General features: G+C 38.7%; 1 protein-coding gene across 1 annotated transcript; it reads right to left on the minus strand.

Moving 5' to 3' along the window:
* Positions 1 to 7,275: 7,275 nt before the first annotated feature.
* Positions 7,276 to 16,362, minus strand: LOC134539915 (protein adenylyltransferase Fic). Its single transcript, XM_063382266.1, has 4 exons — positions 15,788 to 16,362; positions 14,570 to 14,946; positions 12,902 to 13,068; positions 7,276 to 11,577 (listed from the first exon to the last, which is right to left on the minus strand). Exons 1-4 carry the CDS (start codon positions 16,203 to 16,205, stop codon positions 11,034 to 11,036), a joined length of 1,506 nt encoding a protein of 501 aa, XP_063238336.1. The 5' UTR covers positions 16,206 to 16,362; the 3' UTR covers positions 7,276 to 11,033.
* Between the last annotated feature and the right edge of the window lie 5,873 nt (positions 16,363 to 22,235).

The raw sequence follows: 22,235 nt of genomic DNA on the forward strand, positions 1-22,235 counted from the left end.
AATAGTACACATCATGAGATATCTATTTATCCAAAAACCATTGCAATACGACATTTAGTTTTCAAGAAACTTTTTCTTTAATTTTCGATACTTATAAAACTTACATTTTTAAGTATAAATACATGTAGGTAAATGCTAAACCATTTTTGTTGGTATCCATATCATTTATTCCCAGTATTTTAAGAAGTCCAAAATCATTTAAAAAATAACTGTTTTTCTACACAATTTATTTTTAATTAAAAAAATAGGGAAAAGGCATGTAGTGTATGTGCAGGTTTAAAATATAACATTAATTTTATCGATAGAGCTAGCGAGACCGTATCAGTACCAGTGGCGTAGCCAGGATTTGTGTATGGGGGGTGTTAAGAAGCATGCCCCCCCCCCCATCGTATGAAAGCGGGAGGTCCGGGGGTCCTCCCCCGGGAAAATTAGGATTTTAAGGTGTAAATAGTGCTATTTTAGCAGTTTTTGGTTCTTAAATTTAAATATTGTAATGGTAAAATTTTTATTAATTTTAATATGAAATTTGTTTGAGTGATGAATAAGAAATTAAAGATTTTTGCTAAGGGGGGGGGGGTTGAACCCCTACCCCCCCCCCCCCCTCCTGGCTACGCCCCTGATGAGTACCAATCAATAGCTTGTATTTACAACAAGCTATGAAATTGTCCATAAAGTCTCGCTGCTTTTTCCCTATATTTTTCAAAATTTTAAAGAAAATTCTTATGTAAACAAATTTTTTTAACGGTATTCATTTTTTCCAAATGATTTTACACATCTTAAAGTACTGGGAAAAAAATTTATACTGAAATCAACTAAATAGTTCAGTATTTACAACATTTATGATACCTACCTACTTAAAAATGTATAGAAAGTATAGACAGTTAAAAAAATTGTATCTTAAAAACTAAATGTCGTATCGTAATGTTTTTTTATATATTAAATAAATATTCATGAAATTATAGCCAAAATATTATAAAAAACTAAGGCAATTTTAATGATGAACGATGTTGATGTTTTTGGACTTTTTCGTCGATGCATCGGCGATGTATCGCTCTTCAAAACATCGATGCTAACATCGATGTTTCATGAACGATACATCGATGTTTTCAAAACATCGATGTATCGTTTGCATCCCTACCTATGAAGTGTCCCCCCCCTCGCAAACGGAAGTCACCCGTAGCCATTGTCCACCCGAGTCAAGAGAGTCTCCGATACCAAGGTAGAACCAAGGGCCGAGTCTAATAAATTAAACACCTCGACCCCAGTTCATTAACAATCTAACATAATTTATGTGTAACTTCAATATTAATTAAAAAACCCCGCCCAGGGAAAGTGCGACGCAGGAGTGCCCGCGTCACTCACGTGTGAACTTGCCGTAATCTAGAGGTGTAAAAGTAACGAAAAAATGTGTACCCGTATGTATTCGTTACTATAACAATCAGTACTCGTTACTTTCGTATCGTTACTCGTTACTTCTGATACCGCATAACATGGCACATGCTATGTTATGTAACAGCAACGAATCGAGTCGTATTTCGTACGCGTACAGTATGACGTCGCGTAAATAAAAATAAATCGAATATAAACAATTAAAAATATTTGATAATTAACAGCTTTTGTTAACCAAGAAACAATTAAATCTCATTAGAGCGGCTTTATTATAATATATCTTTTAATATAAGAACATAAAACGTGAAAATACACGATAATAAAAAACAAAAACATACATATTTATAATTTGTAAAAAATACTTTCTTACATTGTTTCTGTTCGAATCTAAAACTTTGTCTACACACACAATACCTTTAATAAACAGTAAAAAACTTGGAAGACGAATTTCCAAATTATACTTTTATTAATAAACAAACATCGTTCTTTGTAACGAATAAGCGCGCGCATGCGTAAAACATACGAAAGATGCGAGTAACGAAATGCATTCGTGTGTAACGTTTCGTTACTAGTTACTAGATGCCGCACCCGTTACTCAGTAACGAATACATACGGTTTGCTACAGCTCTAGTAATAAGTTTGTGTCTCCTTTGCGGCCTTCAACCTTAATTGGTAAATATATACAGTCGCGGTAGATGCCAAAAAAAATGCTAAAAATCTGAAAATACTTTTATTCTGTGCCCTTTCACTTCCTCTTTTCAAATCAACCGGCGGAGGTAAGAAATTCTAAATACTTTAGGAGATATCAAATTTTTTAATTTTCATCACAATACCTGCGTAGTATGCGGCGAACACCATTGTTTCTTGTCATAGATAATAAGGTTTCTTGTTTACGAGTATCATGTTTCTTATTGGACAATTTTGTCACGTGACTGTTCCGTGATTGGCCAGTATTCAAATGAACCAATATGTGATTACTTATTCCGTGATTGGTCAGTATTCAAATGAACCAATACGTGATTATTTATTCTTTATTTTTCAATACGATCTTTAATTAATCGGTCAACTTCTGCCGTGAACGACTACATCATTTCCTTATAGTGACAAAGGAAATGTACCTGCCTCCAACTTAGGTGAGTTTTTAACGTTTCTAATTTTAAAGTATTATTTTTTTATTTGGATATTGTTGCGCAAGTAATAAGTAAAAAAAAAAATTACGTAAGTTGTTAATGTTCATCATTTGTCCGGGTTTTGTTAGGTCAGGTCAGTTACATTATAAATAATTTAAAACTAAAGAACCATTAAATTAAATTCACATTATTTTTAATGTTCGCTTAGTTTGAAAGTATTTATAATGTAACTGACCTGACCTAATCGACCATTTAATTTATTACGCATTCACTAACACACGTAAAAATAAAAAAAAGCGACGTTCGAAGGGTTAAACGGGCGTTGTATTGCTAAATTAAAAAATTCGATATCTCATAAAGTATTTGGAATTTCTTATCTCCGCCGGTTGATTTGAAAAGAGGAAGTGAAAGAGCATAGAATAACAGTATTTTCGGATTGTTAGCATTTTTTTCCGCATGAATACGCAGGTATTGTGATGAAAATTAAAAAATTCGATATCTCCGAAAGTAGTGGGAATTTCTTATCTCCGCCGGTTGATTTGAAAAGAGGAAGTGAAAGAGCACAGAATAAAAGTGTTTTCGGATTTTTAGCATTTTTTTTGGCATCTACCGCGACTGTACATATTTACCCCTTAATTTATTATAGTGTTGTGTTAACGAAGATATTACCTCCCCGTTTTTTATGTGTAACTAGCCACTGGAGCGGTCAGCAAGCGACGAACAGTCTCTGGTGTGAATCTGAACATTGAAACTTAATTTACACAAATTACTTAGGTAACAGTAATTATTAAAGGCCATCTACCAATCAGATTAATTAAGAATAATTAATGTATGAATTTAGAGCTGCTCTCAGCTTATTATTATTAAAATAAATTCTGAATAACATAACTTTAGCAACTTTGGCGCGAGAGAACGCGGCAACGCGCCAAGGCCAGACGCCAGTACCGAGCGACTCGCAGACCGGGGTGGATGTGTGTTCCACGGGGAGCCATCATCCTTTGTTCTATAGTGAGCAGTATTTCTGGTAATTATAAGTCATCAACCTAAACCTGTTTTTTTTTTCTTTTACGTAAACTCCCTGTGTGTCTCAAGGTACTTTTACGGTGTAGTGGTGGAGGGGGGAGGGGGGGGAGGAGGAAAATGCAAAAACCCAAAATGTCAAAAAAATTCAATTTTTTTTTTTAAATATATACTTTTCTTCGATTTGGAGTGTTTCCTAGCCATTTGGGGTTCTCAAACTAACCTCCCCCCACAAGGAGTCAAAGCCCCAAAATTTTAGTTTCAAAAATTTCTAAAATCTATTCTCTTTAGATTTTGAGGCTTCGAAAATTTCAGAAATTTTGAATATCTGTTCTCTTTCGAGAGATAAATAGAGATAGAGAAATGGATAGATGATTTGTATATGTGTAACTACTTATGTACTTCAAACATACTATGTAGTATTATAAAAATGTTCGTTTTGCCTGGTTTTGTGTATATTGCTTGTTGCACTTGCTATTAGCAGTCAGGAAGGATAAGGAGGTTGGCGCTCAGGCTCATCCTTAGCCAGCGTGGTGAGTAAACCACATGCGTGGACACTCTTCGATCAGCGTGAGTGGTGGTGTGGACAGTTAAGCTTAGAAGTTTACTACCTGTAAGTGACGATCGGTTTTATAAGACTGTACTCACATTCCATTGTTTCTCAGGAAACTGGCCCTCATCCTCCGAGATTATGCTGCGGCCTCTCAAGCGGATGTGTGTTCAACAGGTTTACGTATCTGCTTTTAAGTGTGATGGGCAGCAACTAGGCACGAAGTAAAGTGTGTCCCTGTCCTCTAATACCTACTAATATTATTCATGAGAAAGCGTGTTTGTTGGTTTGTCCTTTAACGCAGCAACGGATACCTACATGATTTTTTGCGAGAGATAGTTTATGGGACAGCGTAAAATAGGCTATTTTTTATCTCAGAAAAATGGAAGGTTCATGTGGGATAGTCCTAAGGTGTAATTCACCAATTACATCATCATGCGAAAATTGCTGAACCAAGTGCAATAAAAACATTGAGTATTTCTTTATGTTTGCCACACGGTCATAAAGTAATGTCTGGCAACTTATTATTCTTCTCCATGGTGAGACCCGTCTGCTTAATGGAGCTCGCGGTTACAAGCGAACTAACGGAGCTAATAACAGTTTAGTTTTGAATTACCCCAATAGATGGTGATGTCTTGAATTTGAAACTGGCTCATGTTTAGTGTCTCCTAAACATCTTACCCAATGGTTACCTGCCTTCACACAAACTAGAGATGAATTTTGGTGTCCTGCTTTTGCTGATGCATAATCAGTACTACATCACAGAGCTGGAGAGATACACATTCTTTTCGGAGTAGCTAAACGAGAGTGTGTGTTGATAACTCGCATCCCAACAATTTGCAATTAAAATTTAAGAGGCTGTAATTCCGGCTAATGTTAGCATTTACAATAACAATAAGACCCTGTGCCAAACTTTAAAGTGGCAAGAATTCATTTGGGCACTCCATGTTGGTTGTTCTAGAGTATTGAACGGCCAAAACTTATACCTACTGAACGGAAAATTATAAATCATATAATCGTGTCTAAAGAAATATATTGCATTAAATTGAGGATGAGAATATAAATTTGGTGACTATATGAAGCCAAATAGCGCAAAAATGCAGTACAAATCACTCTCGTCAATCTTTTTTATCTAATTATTTTTCCTTCTTTATTAATTCCCCTCTGGATCAAATCCTGGAGGGGCCCTATATTTAACGCTATCGGAATCATTTTATTTCTGTTCCCGTAGAGCTAAAAGCCTATTCTTGAAACTGCTATAGCAAGTATTGAAATCAACATTGTCGGGTTAATGAAAAGTCTCTTAGAACGTGTGGCAATGTTGTTTTAAGTGTTTACGTTGTACTAAAACAAGTGTTTGCACACATGTTGTTCAATAATTTTATTTTTATTTCCTGCATTTTATTTTGTTTGGAACAGTATTTTACATTGAAATGTAAGCCATATCTACAAATTTTAACGCATTTCACAGACCCATATTATGACTAAGTCATGACATTTGTAAACTAAAATAGATTTATTGTATGAAACCTAACAGTTTCATTATGCTTTTATTTTAAATGTGTTATTTTACACTTAACTCATCTTTGTTAACAGTTACTGTTGTTATATTGATACGGGGAAAATGTTTAATCTCACGGAATTTCAGCCAGTCAGGAAGTAATATTTTACTAATTAAATATTAAAAATAATGTATCAGCGTCCAAAATTGTGTAGTGCGACGGTATATCGTGATGTTAAATACACTGAATTTTATTTGCAACAATAACAAAGTGCTTTAGTTAAGTCTTTAATCATTTTGATATAGAAAACAGTGTGATCATCTAAGATATCATAAAGTGAGCAGCAACTTCCGTGAGTACATTGTTCTGCACATTTCACCTCACATATAAACATACGTTACATAAGTTGAATAAACAATATTGCTTGTACATGAGTTTTGCGCGATCATAAAACACTGCTAAAACGTTAATTTGACAATAAGGCTTGTCTAACACATATTTTAAGAGTGCAACAACAAATTTCGTAATTGAACATTATGTGTAATTTTTGGTTCTTACACACTCAGCTGTCCTTTCAGAATGTTTATTGTGAATACCACTGAGTTTAAGCTACCCGAAGCGAACCCCATTATTTAAAATAACAGTAAAACAATAACAGTGTGTTGTTATTTTCGAAGGCTTTATTAACTGAACTAAATTGACGAACAATTATTATTTTCATGTGCCCGACCTATATCCAGCATTTTATCTACAAAATAGTCGTTTGGCCATAAATTATATTTTTTATTATTTTTTTCTGTATGGTGTATAAATGTTATTATTTTAAATGTATTACATTGGAAGCAAATTACACAAATGTGTTTAGGAGAGACATTTAGTCATACCCTCGTACAGTAAATGAAGTGTACGTTCATTAGTACCATAACTGTGTAATTAATTATAGGTTTTCAACAAAAATCTACATATAAATTATTTAAGGATATGGACTTTGTTCTATTTTCTATAGTTTTCCTTTGTGTGTGTGTTGTGTGTTCATGCATACATTCATGTGTGTGTGCGAGAGATAGAAACATTTGGTCAAAATATTTTCTATTCAGGAATTGTCCTTACAGGCTTTTCCCATTAACAGAAGAACTTTTGTTTTTGGTTCGAAGGGAAGGGGGAGAAATTGCACCCATTGCCCCCCCCCCCCCTTCCGGAGATCCACACATGACCTGAAGTCATTAAAAGAATGTTTCTGCAGTGATTTAACACTGCCCGCCACAGAGCCAATTGCTGATGTTAAAGCTTTTCTAGATCACACAAAAGGATCAGACTTGACTGATGCCATGTATGAGTTATCACAAATTGCCATGAACACAATTAATAGAATAAAATGAATAAGTTCCTTTATCTTTTAATACTGGTGAACAAAAGAAAAATAAACATAATTTTAAAAATATATACATTTTGGTATATAGTGATCAATCACCATAGGTTTTGTGAGCTATCAGAGCAAGTTGAGCAGTGCCAGGGGTTAAGTGGGTCGGAAGGAGAGTAGGCGAAGGGAAAACAAATCAGTAGGTCGAAGCCGTATAGGCGTTGCTGTCCACGATTCAGTGCGCGAATGAGCCCGACCAACTCATCCATTGCCGACATACAATTAATCTGTATCAGCATGGACATTAATTTATTAAGAAGACTATCATGATAGAATACAACTTTATTTTTAAAGTGTTTTTAGACAAATAAGTAAACTAACAATTATTATGAACAGAATTCTTTTCAAAAAATTGAAACAACATGAATATCACAATTACACATAAAACGAATAAAAAAAAAAAGGAACTATAGTTTTTATTAAAGTTAACATTTTCCTGCAATAAATAACCACACGGCAAGCACCATCGACAGAACCACAGACTAAATGTGATTCTCCAGACTTTGTCCACATAACAACAATACTGCCTCAGCTGCAGCACAAGTCAACAACTACAAAAACATTGCAGTCTTAAAAATAGTGCACCAACTTTGAGTTGATGTATGGCACAGAGTATTTCCACCAATCTTTGGCTGTTCATGCGTTGGTCTTCAAACCTAAGCCTAAGAACTATGTATGTATACACAAAACCAACATTCACATGTTTGCAAGTTCATACAAAATCGTTCTTGAACGTGACCATACCCCTCAATATGCTCGTAATACTTGGTCGTTTCAACTTACAAAAAACATACAAATTTCATTTCACACTAAATTGTAGTAAATAATGTGTTATTTTTAAAGCACAGACAAAGGAAATTTTAGAAGTACATACGATAAATAAATATTTTATCAGTGTCTTTGTACCCATGCAAAATTTGTGCAATGAAAATATAATCACAATAGCTTGCACACAAACATTGACACAATTAATGAAACTATATATTTCGCAGCGAGGTAGCGAGATAACACAGAATTTCCACCAACATGGATGATCTTTCATGTAAAATGGTCTAGATGTATTTGACTATTCTAATCACAGAAAATTCATCACCAAGACAGTGAGAATTACAGCAGCTGGATACACAATTACTAAGAACGAAACATAAGCAGAATGCCAAGAAAAGACAGAGCAAATAGAGAATGGTTAGCATTAAAAAAAAATTGCTATTATGATGGTAAATAAAGAAGTAAACAAAGCATGTAAGAACAATTTAATTTTTTTTCCTTTTATGATGGTTAAACTACGAGATACGACACTTTTTTTTTTTAATCATTCCCAGTATTTTGTAAGATTACGTGCACACAAATAATGCATGCAATAATGAGATAAAAACTAGATTTTTTTTAGGAATTAATTTAGCTGCCCAATTTATGAGACAGTTTTGGTATTATCACATTGTATACTTGATACCAAATGCTGCCATTTGACTGTTTGGAAGGAAGTCAGACCAATTTCATTCGTGGGCTTCTTTCGCCACCTGAACGCTAACTGTGGAGAGGTGCCGCTGTTAGTTAAGTTTTATATTTCCAGGCATTTGTCCTGTCGCATTCATGTTCCGTTCTTGGGTTATCGTGAATTCAGCTAAACACATGAAAATGAAGGGAGACATGCAGACTGCGAAAACAATGCAGTGCCTCACTCAGGTTTATGTAAATATTAATCAGGCCGAGATCTTGAGCAAGTGGAAAAATCATAAATACGTCAACAGCAGATAGTTCAGCATTACATCTGTGAGAACTTCAAAGGTTAGCAATTAGTAGAGGCACGATTAAATGGTGAATGGCAATAAAACTGAAATTACAACAAAATTGAAGTGACTGCACTGCCTAACATCGAAATGGAAGTCAATACACGGCATAACACCAAAATGCAAAGCAAAACAAAACAATGCAGTGAAATTCACATTAAAAAAAATTGATTTAGTGACTCTGTATGGTTTGTCCAAAGTAAAGTAAATAATGTCTATAGCTGATACCCTACAGTAAGAGGGGCAAAGGCCACAGAGAAACATCACCAGAAAATGAATAAGCATAATGATTATGAGCTTTTAAAATTATATATAGATTTTGAATTTCATGTTAATGGTATTAAAATAATAAGCCAGGGACAATAATTAAAATTAAAATTTTTAAGTATGTTGGCACCGGAACTAAACTTAAATTACATATGTACATATTTCAATATTTTAATCCCACTGCTGAAATTGTTATAAATGTTTAGTAATTCCAATAACACCATTTCTTGGTTACATATTTCAGTAATTTTATGTATTAAAGCACAATACTTTAAAAATAAAAATGATAACAATGAAACTTGTCAAAATATAATATATCTTCATATCTTGGCTCTAGTCATAGCTATCCTTTTTATATTCATATTTATAACTTTCTTGTGAAGAATATTGATGTAACTTGACTTACCACACATTTTTAAAGCAGTTGATCAACGTAATTGTGTTTCAAATGTTCTTACTATTACATGTTTACTTATTAATGACTATAAAAACAAAACCCACTATTTTTAATGACAAAATTTACTTTTTTTTTATAACACCATGAAATCTTGGCTCTAAAAGTTAAGAAAATGTATGTAATGGGAACAAAAATTTAATCCCTCTACCTTTTATAGAGATTATAATTCAAGAACCTCTGGCCATCAAAACAAAACTTTGGGGAAACATTGATCAACAACATTAGTTTCAAGAGAAACAGTCTTAGCAATATAAAAAGATTTACATTTTATCAATAGCTCAAAACAGTAAAAAAACATTTCAATAAATTTTTTTAAGTATAACTAACATTACTGCAAATTTGGTAGAACTTTTAGTAAATTGAATTTGGTGCTAAGCTAATGTATGTAAATATTTATCCAACACAATCAATACCTATGATTATTAGTAACCTCCACCTACTAAAGAAACAATAAAATTCTTGATTTATAGTGATATCAAAGAAATGCTGGTTGAGCAAGAGCAACATTTAAATATTACACATTAATGTAAAAAAAACAAACTAATGATATAAAAATCAACATAAGCAAATACAGTATATACTTGTGTATAGCGCGCCCTTTTTTCCCCTCAAGTAATGGAAAATAATAAGGATGCGCGCAATACACGGAAAAAAAAAGTGAGGGCGGGGAGGAGGAGTGGATGTCGTTAACTGCTGGGTGACGTTTCTGGCCAGCCCCCACACATACGCACAAGCAACAAGTACTCTCTTTCACACACCCACACGCACACAACCTGGTCTCGTGCGTGCACACACACACACACACACACACACACACACACATGCACATGCAAGCTCGCACATCTCTTGTTTATTTTTAGACCTCCCCATCTACAGAAAGCCAGCGCAGCTAGTAAAATAAAAGAGAGAGAGAATGCTGTCACCAGTCCCCCTCCCACTTCCTTAGCTTCCTCTTCCCAGCAGCTATCGGTGAGTCATACAGTCCTCCGCGCCAGCTTAGCAACGTCGCGTGGCACGCTTCATTTTGCGTGTCCCTAAAAGTGCGTTAACTATCAGTTGAAATATCTATGTAGAAGCTACGTGACGGGAGTGGTGGTGTTTAGTCCTGTCAACTGTCAAGGTTACTTGATGGTCATAGTCCCGTTCCTGCCTGCCTCCCTCCCTCCATCCCTCTCGTCCACGTACCAGTTGTGACGATTCAGCGCTTCATTATATTCCGTCTACACAGCAAAGTTTAAGTATTTTCCTGACGCATCACCGCACATCAATTTAAATTATCATTTGTTTCAAAAGTAATTACTTAGGAGGTACCACAAAATGTTAGTAAAATTTATTTATGGGAAAAAAAATTTAATTTTTTTTCTTTGGAATTTGTTGCAAAAATCGTGGGGCGCGCTATACACGAGTAAATACGGTATAATCAAGAAATAACACAGAGAGAAGGTTCTGAAGAGCATCAAATCATAAGAGACTATAATAAAAAAAAGGGCTGCTTTTGCAAACGCGCGTCAAGCGTGCGCGTCGTCGCCTTCGAGCACTATCGTCCGGCCGTCAAACACCTGGTCGAGCGCGGGCAGCTGCGAGGCGTACTCGCCGGTGGCCCACAGGAACAGGTCGAGCGTCCGCTCCGTGCACTCGGCGACGAAGCGCACGAACGGCCGCACGTCGCCGCGGTTGGCCGCCTCCAGGTGCTCGTAGTAGCGGTGGCGGTCCTGCTTCAGCACGATGACGGGCGGGAAGCCCGCCTGCATGAGGATGGTGTTGGCGAGCAGGCGCGCCGTGCGGCCGTTGCCGTCGCTGAACGGGTGGATGTGGACGAGCTTGTAGTGCGCCAGGGCCGCGTGGCGCACGGGGTGCATGCGGGCGGCCCGCTCAGAGTTCAGCCAGCGGGAGAACTCCTCCATGAGCAGGGTGATCTCCAGCGGGCCCGGGGGCACGTGGCCCCCCACGTACACCTGCGTGCGGCGGAACGTCCCAGCCTCCACGGGGTCCACGAAGCCCAGCACCCTGCGGTGGATCTCCAGGATGTCCTTCACGGTTATGGCCCCCAGCCTGCTCACCCACACTCGCTACTTAGCTTACAACACTGCACAACCTGACAAGAGGAGAACCTAATGAATAATTATGTTTTTATTAAAAACCACTGCACATAAATTATGACATCTAAACTAATTAAATTTTTGTGTACTTCGAGATAATAATTACATAACATGATTCTGTTAATTTCAACACAGATTTGAAGCGGTTACAATTTATTGATTACGAATTTCAAGGTACACAAAACCACTTTGAAAATATTAGTTTTATACATTTTGACATTGACATAATTAGGTGTACAGTTTCTAGCAATGAACTTCCAGAGGTCTATTAGGGCCACTGTAGTAGAGTGGTCCGATCACTCGCGTCCCACCAAGCCATCCGGGTGCGATTCCCAGCGGGGTCGCACCACAATCTTTCGCAAGTGGGGAAATGAAGCAGACACTGCGGAGAGCCAGTGGGTCTTTCCAAATACTCCCACTTTTCCCACCCCTCAATGTCCAAAAGATGATGTACCCAGTCATGTATTAATTTATTCTTACTTTTATTAATTAATTCAACTAAAGTTCTGCACATGATCCCTTGTGTAACTGGAAGATGGGCTCCTAAAGTGGGATGTGGTGGGGTCAAAGACAGCTTTACACAAAACTTGGAAGAGAAAAATAAACCAACCAGATTATAACCAAAAGGAATACTTTCAAAGAAAAAATTTATATAAGAAAACTGCAGCAGGAAAACAAGATAAAATCAACAGGATCATGGGACAGGTGAAGAAATAATTAGATAATTTCCCAAACATATTTCTCTCTTTATTCATTTTATTGTATTTCGCAACAATTTTTCTTGAACTCCCGCGAATCATAAAAAAAGGTTTCACTGTACAGTATACCCGCTAATCAGGACCTGCTTGTCCGGACATCCGGTTAATCCCGAAAGGATTTTAAAAAAAAACACAGTCTAAATGTAGTTCTGTTCTGAATTGAAAATTTCATTTTTTTAAATTTCATTAACAGTAATATATTGTTCTGTCCATTTTAGAAATTTAGATATTTTATTTACAAAGTACTTTTGTTTTGCTAATCCTACATCAGTATGTAGGTCTACATAAACGGTATTATTAAAACTAAAATTAAGCTGTATGAAAAGTTGCATTTATACTTGTATTACATGCATTTTAACGCAAATTCAATTAAATATACTGACTTTTGGTGATCTGAACAGTTTTTGGTCCCATTTGTTCTGATTAGTGTGACATTGTTTTATATTTGATGAGAAAAAGATTAGATACTCAACCAGGATTCACGGAAGCCCAGCGTTGAGTCACGGCAACCGGGCTCACCTGTTGACGAGCGAGGAGTTGATGTACTTGAGGGCGGCGTCCAGGCCCAGGATCTCGCCGTGCTCCATGATGCTCTTGCCGGCGACGGCCATGCGCGTCTCCACGATGGAGCGCGTCTGCGCCAGCGTCATGGTGTTGCCCTCGATGCCCACCGTGTGGTAGATGTGCTGCAACCGGAGCAAAGTGCGCCATGGCCCGCCTTCCACAAACGGATCGCTGCCCTACTCCTCGTCGACACCGAGGTGTGTACGGACGATGAGGGGCGACGACATGATAATGGGATGAATGGTTGAGGTGAACAAGAGTACCCTGAGAACCCAGCAACATCCACCCTGTTTCCCACTTGCAAAAAAACAGGGTGTAACCCCACTGGGAAACGAACTCACCTTGTTAGGGGGGCAAGTGATCTGACCACTCGACCACCGTGACCCCTACATAGCATACGTACCAACCTAAAAAAAAAAAAGTATTTCTCCAAAGTAGATCTTCTGGGGAAAAAACAAGTTTGGTTGAGTTATATAAGCTAAATTAATAATGCTAATTTAATACGTAAGTAATATGTAAAACATACAATAAATGCAGCTAACCTAAACAAACTGTTACATTAGTGTAACCCCCCATAAAAAAAACTGAAGAATTAAACACTCCAGTGCCTACGATGACAGAGTTCTCCGGTATGAGGGGGGAGGGAATTTATAAACTGATAACGCATCATACGTTCACGTAACAAAGCAAAGGATGGTAAACTGCTTCTAACCTGATGTGGCTCTGCCCAATCTTGACGTTTCTGTCACCCTTAAACCATTACTTGCATAAATATCCTACATTTAATATCACCTCCTATGACCACGTCCCTCAAAGGACAGCAAGTTAATACTGTTCAGTTTTGGGATTGCAAATATTATGTTTCTTTTGCATGAAGGACAACTAAATAAGCACTAGTTCTAGTGTAACAGGTCAGCAATCTAAATATTTAAAAAAAGACAGAAAAAAGAGAGAAAAATATACCCAACAAAATACACACACTAATAGTATTTGAGGTAAACGTTCTATATTATGTAGGTATTCAATTTTATCCATTGATCCTGATGGCATGATCCTGTTTACAATGATGATATGGTACATGATGCCTGCTGTTTTTATTAATACGTCAAATGATCCTGGAAATAGCAAAAGGTTATGACACATCAATGAATTATGATCATAAGTAGAATAAAAAAAAATCCCACAAGACTTGACAATTATTTGTTTGTACAGTGATATTGCAGTTTTTGTTTGACCAGGATCTTTCAACATACTAAATTAAAACAGCAAGCATCATTTACCACATGATTAAAGCACACAGGATCATCCCATCACAATCAAGGGTTAAACTTAATTGTGTGTGTAATGTGTAATTGAATGTGTAATTTTTTTTTAAGTATAATGAATAATGAATAAGTGTTAAATGTACAGCTGTACCTGTGAAATTTATTAAGTTTATTATATCTGTATGCATTGTGTTATGAAAAATGATGATGATATTATGCCAAAGTGACATGTATAGTTCCAAAACAGAGCTATGCTTTCCGGAACATGAAAAAATAAAAAATAAAAACCTCATTATCTCAAAAAAAAAAAAAAACTCAGATATGAGATACGGAACAATGACTGTTTTCGAGGAGTCACCTGGAAGTATGCTTCCTTCTTGGCCCGCCGAAAGGCAGAGTTGGAGTTGGGGATGGCGGACAGCGCGTCCCGCTTCTTGTCGATCCGCTCGAGCACGGACGTGTCCATCTCCTGCACGATGCGCGCGGTCCGCTCGCGGTTGCCGAGCGCGCGGGTGTGGCCCGGGGACAGCGCCAGGGCCCGGAAGTACAGGTGGTCCGCCCGCACTATATCCTTCTGCGTCTCCTCCAGGAACTCCCCGTAGTGGTTGAGCACGTCCGGGTGCTGGGGGGCCAGCGCCACCGAGTGCTGGAACAGCTTCAGGGCCTTCTCGTTCTTGCCGGCCAGCCGCATCTCCAGCGCGGCGCGCAGCGAGCCCAGAGCTTCTGCGTCCAGGTCTGCAACACGATAACCATTACAGATTACAGCTACAGCAGTCGGATGGGGTGACAGGGGCTCAAAAAAAACAATAAAAATAAAAAATTAGTTTTTTTAAATTCCTGTCCTTTTTCTAATCAATTTGTAAAAGAGCATTAAGATATATTAAATTTATTTCAAGTAGTTTACTATTTTAATAGTTAAATTAGATACCTACATTAAAAATAATGTAAAATCATGATAAGTTAATGATTAATTAGGTTAGGTTACCTACATTAAAAAAATATTATAAAATAGCATACACGGTTACATTACCTACACTGAAAATACATATTTCCTAGCAAAAGGTTAACAAAATTTTTAAAGTTTTCTGAATGTAGTTAACCTAACTATCCACATAATTTCACAGTATTTTGAATATAGCTAACCTAACCAACCGTTCACGTGATTTAACAGTATTGTAGATGTAGCTAAATAAACATCATAAACCATTAACATTAAAATATACTTGTACAACCATAATGATCTAAAAATTTTACTTACTAACGAAATAAGATTTAAGATTATTATTTTTTTCTTTGGATGCAACCCTCTACTTGAAAATGATCAGTCTGAGATTGTACAGGGAGAAAATATAGCTGTCCGCAGCTTGTGTCCGACATGAAAGCCAAGGAGGTGGATAAAATGTCACAAGATGTTGCTGAGAATAGGTCAACCAGTAACTTTATATGATTAAGTCTTAGGCAAATAAGAAAAAATCTTATGGCTCAAGATAAAATATGGTTAAATAAAAACCAATTAACCACATAAATTTATTCCACTCATTTTCAATAAGGAGCAACTTTAAAAATTTTCCCTCACCTTGAGATTTCGCTTTTTTCTTGTTACTTGCCACAGAAGTGCCAGGCAACACCAGTCCAGACACAAAGTCGTCTGAAACATGAAGATCCTTCTCCTCTGGAAGCGCCATGAAAGGTGAACGTCGTGCAAACCCATGCCTCACAGAACTGTTCTCTTCCACACAATATTGATTTCGCAAGTATTCAGACAAAATCGTTACCGCAAATCCCATCAACAAGCTCACGAAAGTTGAATACAAAATCATTTTACTCATATCTTTCGATATAAACAAACAAGAACAGATATTTAACAAAATGTTTTTCATACGTTGCCCTTTCCTAACCCACCAACCGGAAATCATTATTGATTGTGGCAGTAACACACTCGTAGGATTATTTTTTTTATATATATCACTACAGAGAGTTAAAATTCGACACATTACATATTGGTAAATGCAACTTCGTGCTGAACAAGGTGTACTTGTTCCTGAGTTCCTGACATTTCCAACCAGACAGACAAAAAAAAGATAAACAAACAAGGTTGAACAACTATGCAAGTAAAATCATTGAATGCTTTTATTAATGTGTGCCATAATTTAAAATTGTAACTCAATTAAGTCTAGAAATTTGTTCGTCAATACAAGATACTAATGATCAAATCACAAAACTAAAATCATAACAGTACTATTGTCTCAAAGATATTTTATTTTGAAAAGCGCAACCTTGTTTTTAACAAGGAGCCATTTTTTAATACAACCTGAGTTGGTTAATGCCTATTGGCCGTTGAAAGGGCGGTTCTTGGACGTGCGTTTAAAAATGAAAAAGAATTAGTAGACCGACATCAAATTTGTTTTAAGTGCTCTTGTAATCGTTTTTAATACAGTAACCTTGTAATGTATGTGTGCATGTATGTAAATATAATATGATTATATGTACATACTTCCGAACGTGTGTGTAGGTGTATGTGGGTGATTTTATGTCATCACTGATTGGTATGACGAGTGCTACATAAAAAATGACAAGCCAGAATACGAGAATCAGAAAATTAAGTTTAAGCTGTGATTTTGATCTGGAGGTGAAAAGGCTCAAAAATGCACACAAGCCTAGAAGAAATAAATTTTTACACTGAAGAGTTCTCATAAACTCGTGTTTATTTTCATGTGTGTAAATAATATTTTCGGACTATATTGTATTGCAGACAATATTTACTTTTGATTTAAAGAATATTAGCAATGAACAGTTTTATTATGTGCCGTAACCAGTTTTTATGTAGTAAATTACCATTTTAGTTTCTGTAGTATTTTTAAATGATGCCATGTATTGGCCGTTGCCTCGTGCAGTGATTAAACTCTCTTTGTTGAGAAATTTGATGTGTCTGGCGCATTGCTTGATGGAATATAGAATACTGCAGATGTCTCTTGGTCCATACAAGCTAAGACCCAGCTTCCATGTAACAGCACACTTTCCAAGTAGGCTACTTCTCTTTGGATTGTGTAACACATGTGTAGGAGTTCACTATAAGTCTTGCTGTGACTCTTGGGCCTGATTGCTAATCGTTCGCCCATGATTACATGGACTTCATCATGTCATCGACATTCGAAGACCATGTAGAACACGGCCACCTGGTACTATTAAAACTTAAACAAGCTGGAATTACATTTAAAATTCGAAAATCCGGTTCTGCCATGAGAAACCTCCGTTTCTCGTACATATTCTTACTTAAGGAATGTTAAATAGCTAAAAGCCTTCCTCAATTAAGCGACTAGGTTGCCCGAGTAGCTTTGCCTTTATTTTTCGTATTGTAAAAGGGTGTATCCTGGAGCTGGGAGGAAGAACAGCAGACAGCGTTCCAGAAGTTGAAACGATTGTTCATCGATGAACAGATGCTAAACAATTCTGTTCAAGGATGAGACTTCCTACTTTATACAGATGCCTCAGACAATGCACTAGGCTGCAAGTTAGCCCAGCTAGACAATGACGGTAGTGAGAAGAGAATGACAATGGCTAGCCGGACATTGAAAACAGCAGAGAGCCATTATACTGTGACAGAAAACGAAGCCTTTGCTATCATATGGGCACTGCAAAAGTTTTGTGACCTCTTGCTCGGCAAGAAAACAAAACTACTCGCCGACCACTTGCATGATAGCAGGCAAAGTGTTTGGCAATAGGCTGACAATGTAGTGTACCTATACATTTGCAAGAGTACAATGTTTACATGTCACACCAAGGGAACGTAAAACACTGCAGCGGACTATTTAAGTATGATGTCAAACATAGAGTCAGATGACAGGCCTGTCCTACAATAACACGGAAACGGAGAACGGATCTCACGGAACAGAAATTCTAAAATGTCACGCAAACAGAGATGGACCCTTATGGAATAGTTCCACAATGCTGTGCTTTTCTGTTGATTTTTCACCATGCGACGATTATAAGCAAAGTACTTATCTTGCAGTGGTAGTCATGTTTGTTTTTTTATTTTCTTAATACAGTCATTTGTTTTAAGTTAAATAATATTTAGTGTTCTATTATTACTTTATTTTTATTATTTATAAAAAATTCTGCTAGTGCTATTGTTATGAAAAACATTATTTTTTAACAATTTAATCAAAATTTCATAACCTTGAAACTGACCAACATTGGTTGCCATTTATTATGTTTACAGCAAATGTACGTAATAGTGAAATGTTCCATGAGACCCGAATCCGTTTAAGTCAAGGTCATTAGATACCAGGTCGTCTCATCCCGCTATTTTACTGTTATTGGTCAATCGCGTCTGACGTACATGCTAGACCATATTGCCGCGGGAATTCAAATTAATCACGTGTCTAAATGGCACTTTCTTAAATTTTCCGATTCACATAGACTGATGTAATTTATGTACAGGTTAAATGTATCACGTGTTGCTGCTAGTAATATATTTAATCTTTGTTATGTTGTCAGTTATTTAATCGTAAATTAGGCTCAAATGTGTATTTTAAAATCTAAACTGGTGTTGAAAGATGGCGGGCAAGTAATGTGATGTGGAATTGAGCTCTGCGGAAATGGTGGAATTATAGGAGTACAAAGGAGTTGAGAAGGGAGTATACTAAGATAGCAGCGTAACATTATATATTTTGTATCAATGTAGATAAGAATTAAGGGTTTTAGTGTTTAATCTTTTGCATAAGGAGGTAGTAGTGTTGTGTTGATTTGCGGTCGCCACGTGGCCGTTTAATTAGAGTAGAAATAAGATCTAAGGTGTAGGATTATCTGTTGGTTATTACAGTAGGATTATATATTATTTAAGTTATTTGGGTAATAGGTTAGTGTAGAATAGTGAATTGTGACAAAATGGGTAGGGTGAAATGTAAGTCGAAGCTTAAATGTGTGGGTTGTAAAAAGGTGTGGAAAGATGGAGAGAGTGGTGTACGGTGTGACAAATGCGAAGGCTGGGTCCATACGGAGTGTGCAGGACTAGAGGAGGGGGAGCTGGGTAGTCTGGGGCAGGAGTGGATGTGTAAGGATTGTGACAAGGATAACAAGGGTTCAGGAAGTGTAGTGGCAATGGCAGGAAGCAGTGGTAGCCAGGAGCTGGTAGGTGGGGTGTCAGGAACTCAGAGGGAAGGAGGGAATGTAGATGTGGGTAAGGACTGGGCACTCAATTTCATTGGTGATATTCTGGGAGGAAAGATTGTTGAGGGTCTGAGTGGGACAAGGAGGGAAGTCGATTTGAAAGAAGGATTAGGTGAGGTGTTGTACAGGAAGGAGATGGAAATAAAACATAGATTAGAGAGGGTAGAGGAAGAAGTAAAAAGGGAGGATGGGTTGAGAAGTGTGTTAGTAAGGGTCGAAAGGCTGGAGTGCGAGCTGAAGAGGACAAAGGAGGAAGTTGAGAAGGAAAGGCAGATGAGAAAGGAGGCTGATGTGGAGGTAGATAGGCTGCGCAGGAGGGTGGAGGAGCTGGAAGGGAGGGAGAAAGTAAGGACTCAAGCTGTTAAGGCCACATATGCAGAGGCATGTACTGGGGAAGTTCAGGAAACAGGTGTCAGGTTGCAGAATGAAGGGGTAGCAAGGAGGGTGCGGGAGGAGGCCGGCAGTAAGGCTGTGGGTACAAGCAACGTAGATGTGAACAGGCATGAAGAGGGCAGGGATACGAAAAGGGGTACAATAGTTAGACAGGAGCCCGAAGTGATTTTCCTGGGCAGCTCTATTGTGAAGGGGGTAGAATTGCAGGGGGTGGGGAAAGGAAGTATATATAAAGCTGCGTTTGGAGGTGCAAAGATTAGGAACTTGGGGGAGAGGGTAGGCTGCATGAAAGGAAGCAGTAAAGTTAAGGTGGTGGTTGTTCATGTAGGGGGAAATGATGTGGCTGGTAGAGTGGTGGGGAGGGAAGTAGAGGAGGATATGAGGGGGCTAGTGGGCAAGGTGAAGGAGAAGTTCCCTGTAGCCAGAGTTGTGGTCAGTGGGGTACTAGTAAGGAGGGGTATAAACTATGTCAAGGCTGCGGCGGTCAGCGAGGTGTATGAGAGGGTGTGTAGGGACTTGGGAGCCATGTTGGTAGATAGCAGGAAATGGGTGGGGCAGGACTGTGTGGGCAGGGATCAGGTTCACCTAACAGAGAGGGGAAAATGGATGCTAGGAGACCTGCTAGGAAGGGAGACTTCTGGCCATTTGGAAAGGGCAAGGTTTGAGCAGCAGGGAAGAAGATAGCAACTAGATAGTGAGGAAGGTGGAGAGAAGGGGGGTGATTGTGAATATAGAGCCGATAGCAATGCTAGGGAGGAGGTGACAGCTAAAGTCAACAAAACTCAGATTGGTTGGACGGGGAGCGAGGAAGGAGGAAAGAGGGGGGTGGAGTTGGATAGGGCTGCAAGAGTGCTGGAAATCGGGGTTCTAAGGGGAAGGGGCACTCGTATCAGGGCGGAAGGGACAGAGGCGCAAAGGGGAAAATGCCAATATGTAAAAGTCGCAGTTATAAACTGTAGAAGTATATATAAGAAGGTGGAGGAGTTCTGGGGCAGGGTGGAAGCCTATGGGGCGGATATCATTGTAGCGGTGGAGACATGGTTGGACGAGGAAATTAGAGATGGGGAACTGAAGAGAGCACACTTTGAAATATTTAGAAGGGACAGGAACAGGAATGGAGGAGGGGTAATGGTGTGCATGCGAGAGGGACTCTGTGGTAGGGTTGTATGGGTTGGGGGGAGAGCGGAGTTATTGGAGATGCAGTTCCAGGTAGGAGAGAAAAATGTACGGCTGATTGCGGTGTACCGGCCACCAGGGCAAGGGGATGAAGCCATACGGGAGGTGCAGGACAGGTTGGACATGCTAGGGGAAGGCAAGTGGGTGATAGTGGCGGGGGATCTGAACATGCCAGGGGTGGCATGGGAAAAGGGGCCGGAGGGGATGGGGTCAAGGGAACAGAGATGGGCATCTCAACTGGCAAACAGAGGACTGGAGCAGGTGGTGACTGAAAGCACCAGAAAAGGTGCCAGGAGAGGAGAGCAGGATGACGGGAACCTGTTGGATGTGGTACTTGTGAGACCAATGGAGGCGGTCAGGGGAAGTGTGGTAATGGAGGGCATCAGTGATCACAGGATCCCAGTAGTGGAGTTAGACGTGGGCTGGAGGGAGAAAAGGGTAAGGAGGGGAAACGTGGTAAACTGTTGGGGTAAGGCTGATAGAGTGGGGGCAGAGGCATTCCTGAAGGGGGAATACAGTAGATGGGTAGATATAGAGGACCTCGAAGGTAGATGGGCTGCCTTAAGAAATATTCTGCTGCAGATGGCTACACGTTTTGTACCTCAGAGGAGGGTAGGCCAAGGAGGTGACCCTCCCTACTATGGAAGGGAGTTGAAAGTGTTGAAAAGGAAATGTAGGAGGCTGCATGCGAGGGCAAGGAAGCTTGGGGGAGAGGAGATAGAGGCGGAAATGAAGGCGCTTGGGAAGGAACTAGGGAGGAAATCGCGGGAAGCAAGGGATGCTTACATGGAACAGCTGATGGGGGAAGGGGGGACGGTAAATGGGGCGGAGCTCTACAGATACATAAGAAGAGTGAAGGGTGAGGAGGGAATAGGGGTTCTCAGAGGAGGAGGGGGGCAGGAATATACAGAGGACAGGGAAAAGGCAGACTTACTGCAGGAGCAATATCTGGCAGTATTTACAAAGGGGGAGGCATGGGAGGGTAAAGAGGACGACAGTTTAATGGGCAGGAAGGCCTTTGAGCTGCGACTGACAGATGTAATTAAGGTGATCAGGAGGTTGAAAGGGAGAAAGGCAGCTGGGCCAGATGGTATAGGGAATAGTCATTTGAAGTTGGGTGATAGGGAGATTGGGAAGTACCTGTTGGAGGTTTTCAAGCAGTCTCTGGAGGAGGGGAAACTACCAATGGAATGGAAGGAGGCAGTGGTAGTTCCCATCTACAAGGGGGGAAATGATAAGGCGGAGCCAGGAAGTTACAGGCCGGTCAGTTTGACGTCCTGTGTAGG

This window comes from Bacillus rossius, chromosome 16, assembly GCF_032445375.1.
Source record: "Bacillus rossius redtenbacheri isolate Brsri chromosome 16, Brsri_v3, whole genome shotgun sequence".
NCBI classification, from domain to species: domain Eukaryota; kingdom Metazoa; phylum Arthropoda; class Insecta; order Phasmatodea; family Bacillidae; genus Bacillus; species Bacillus rossius.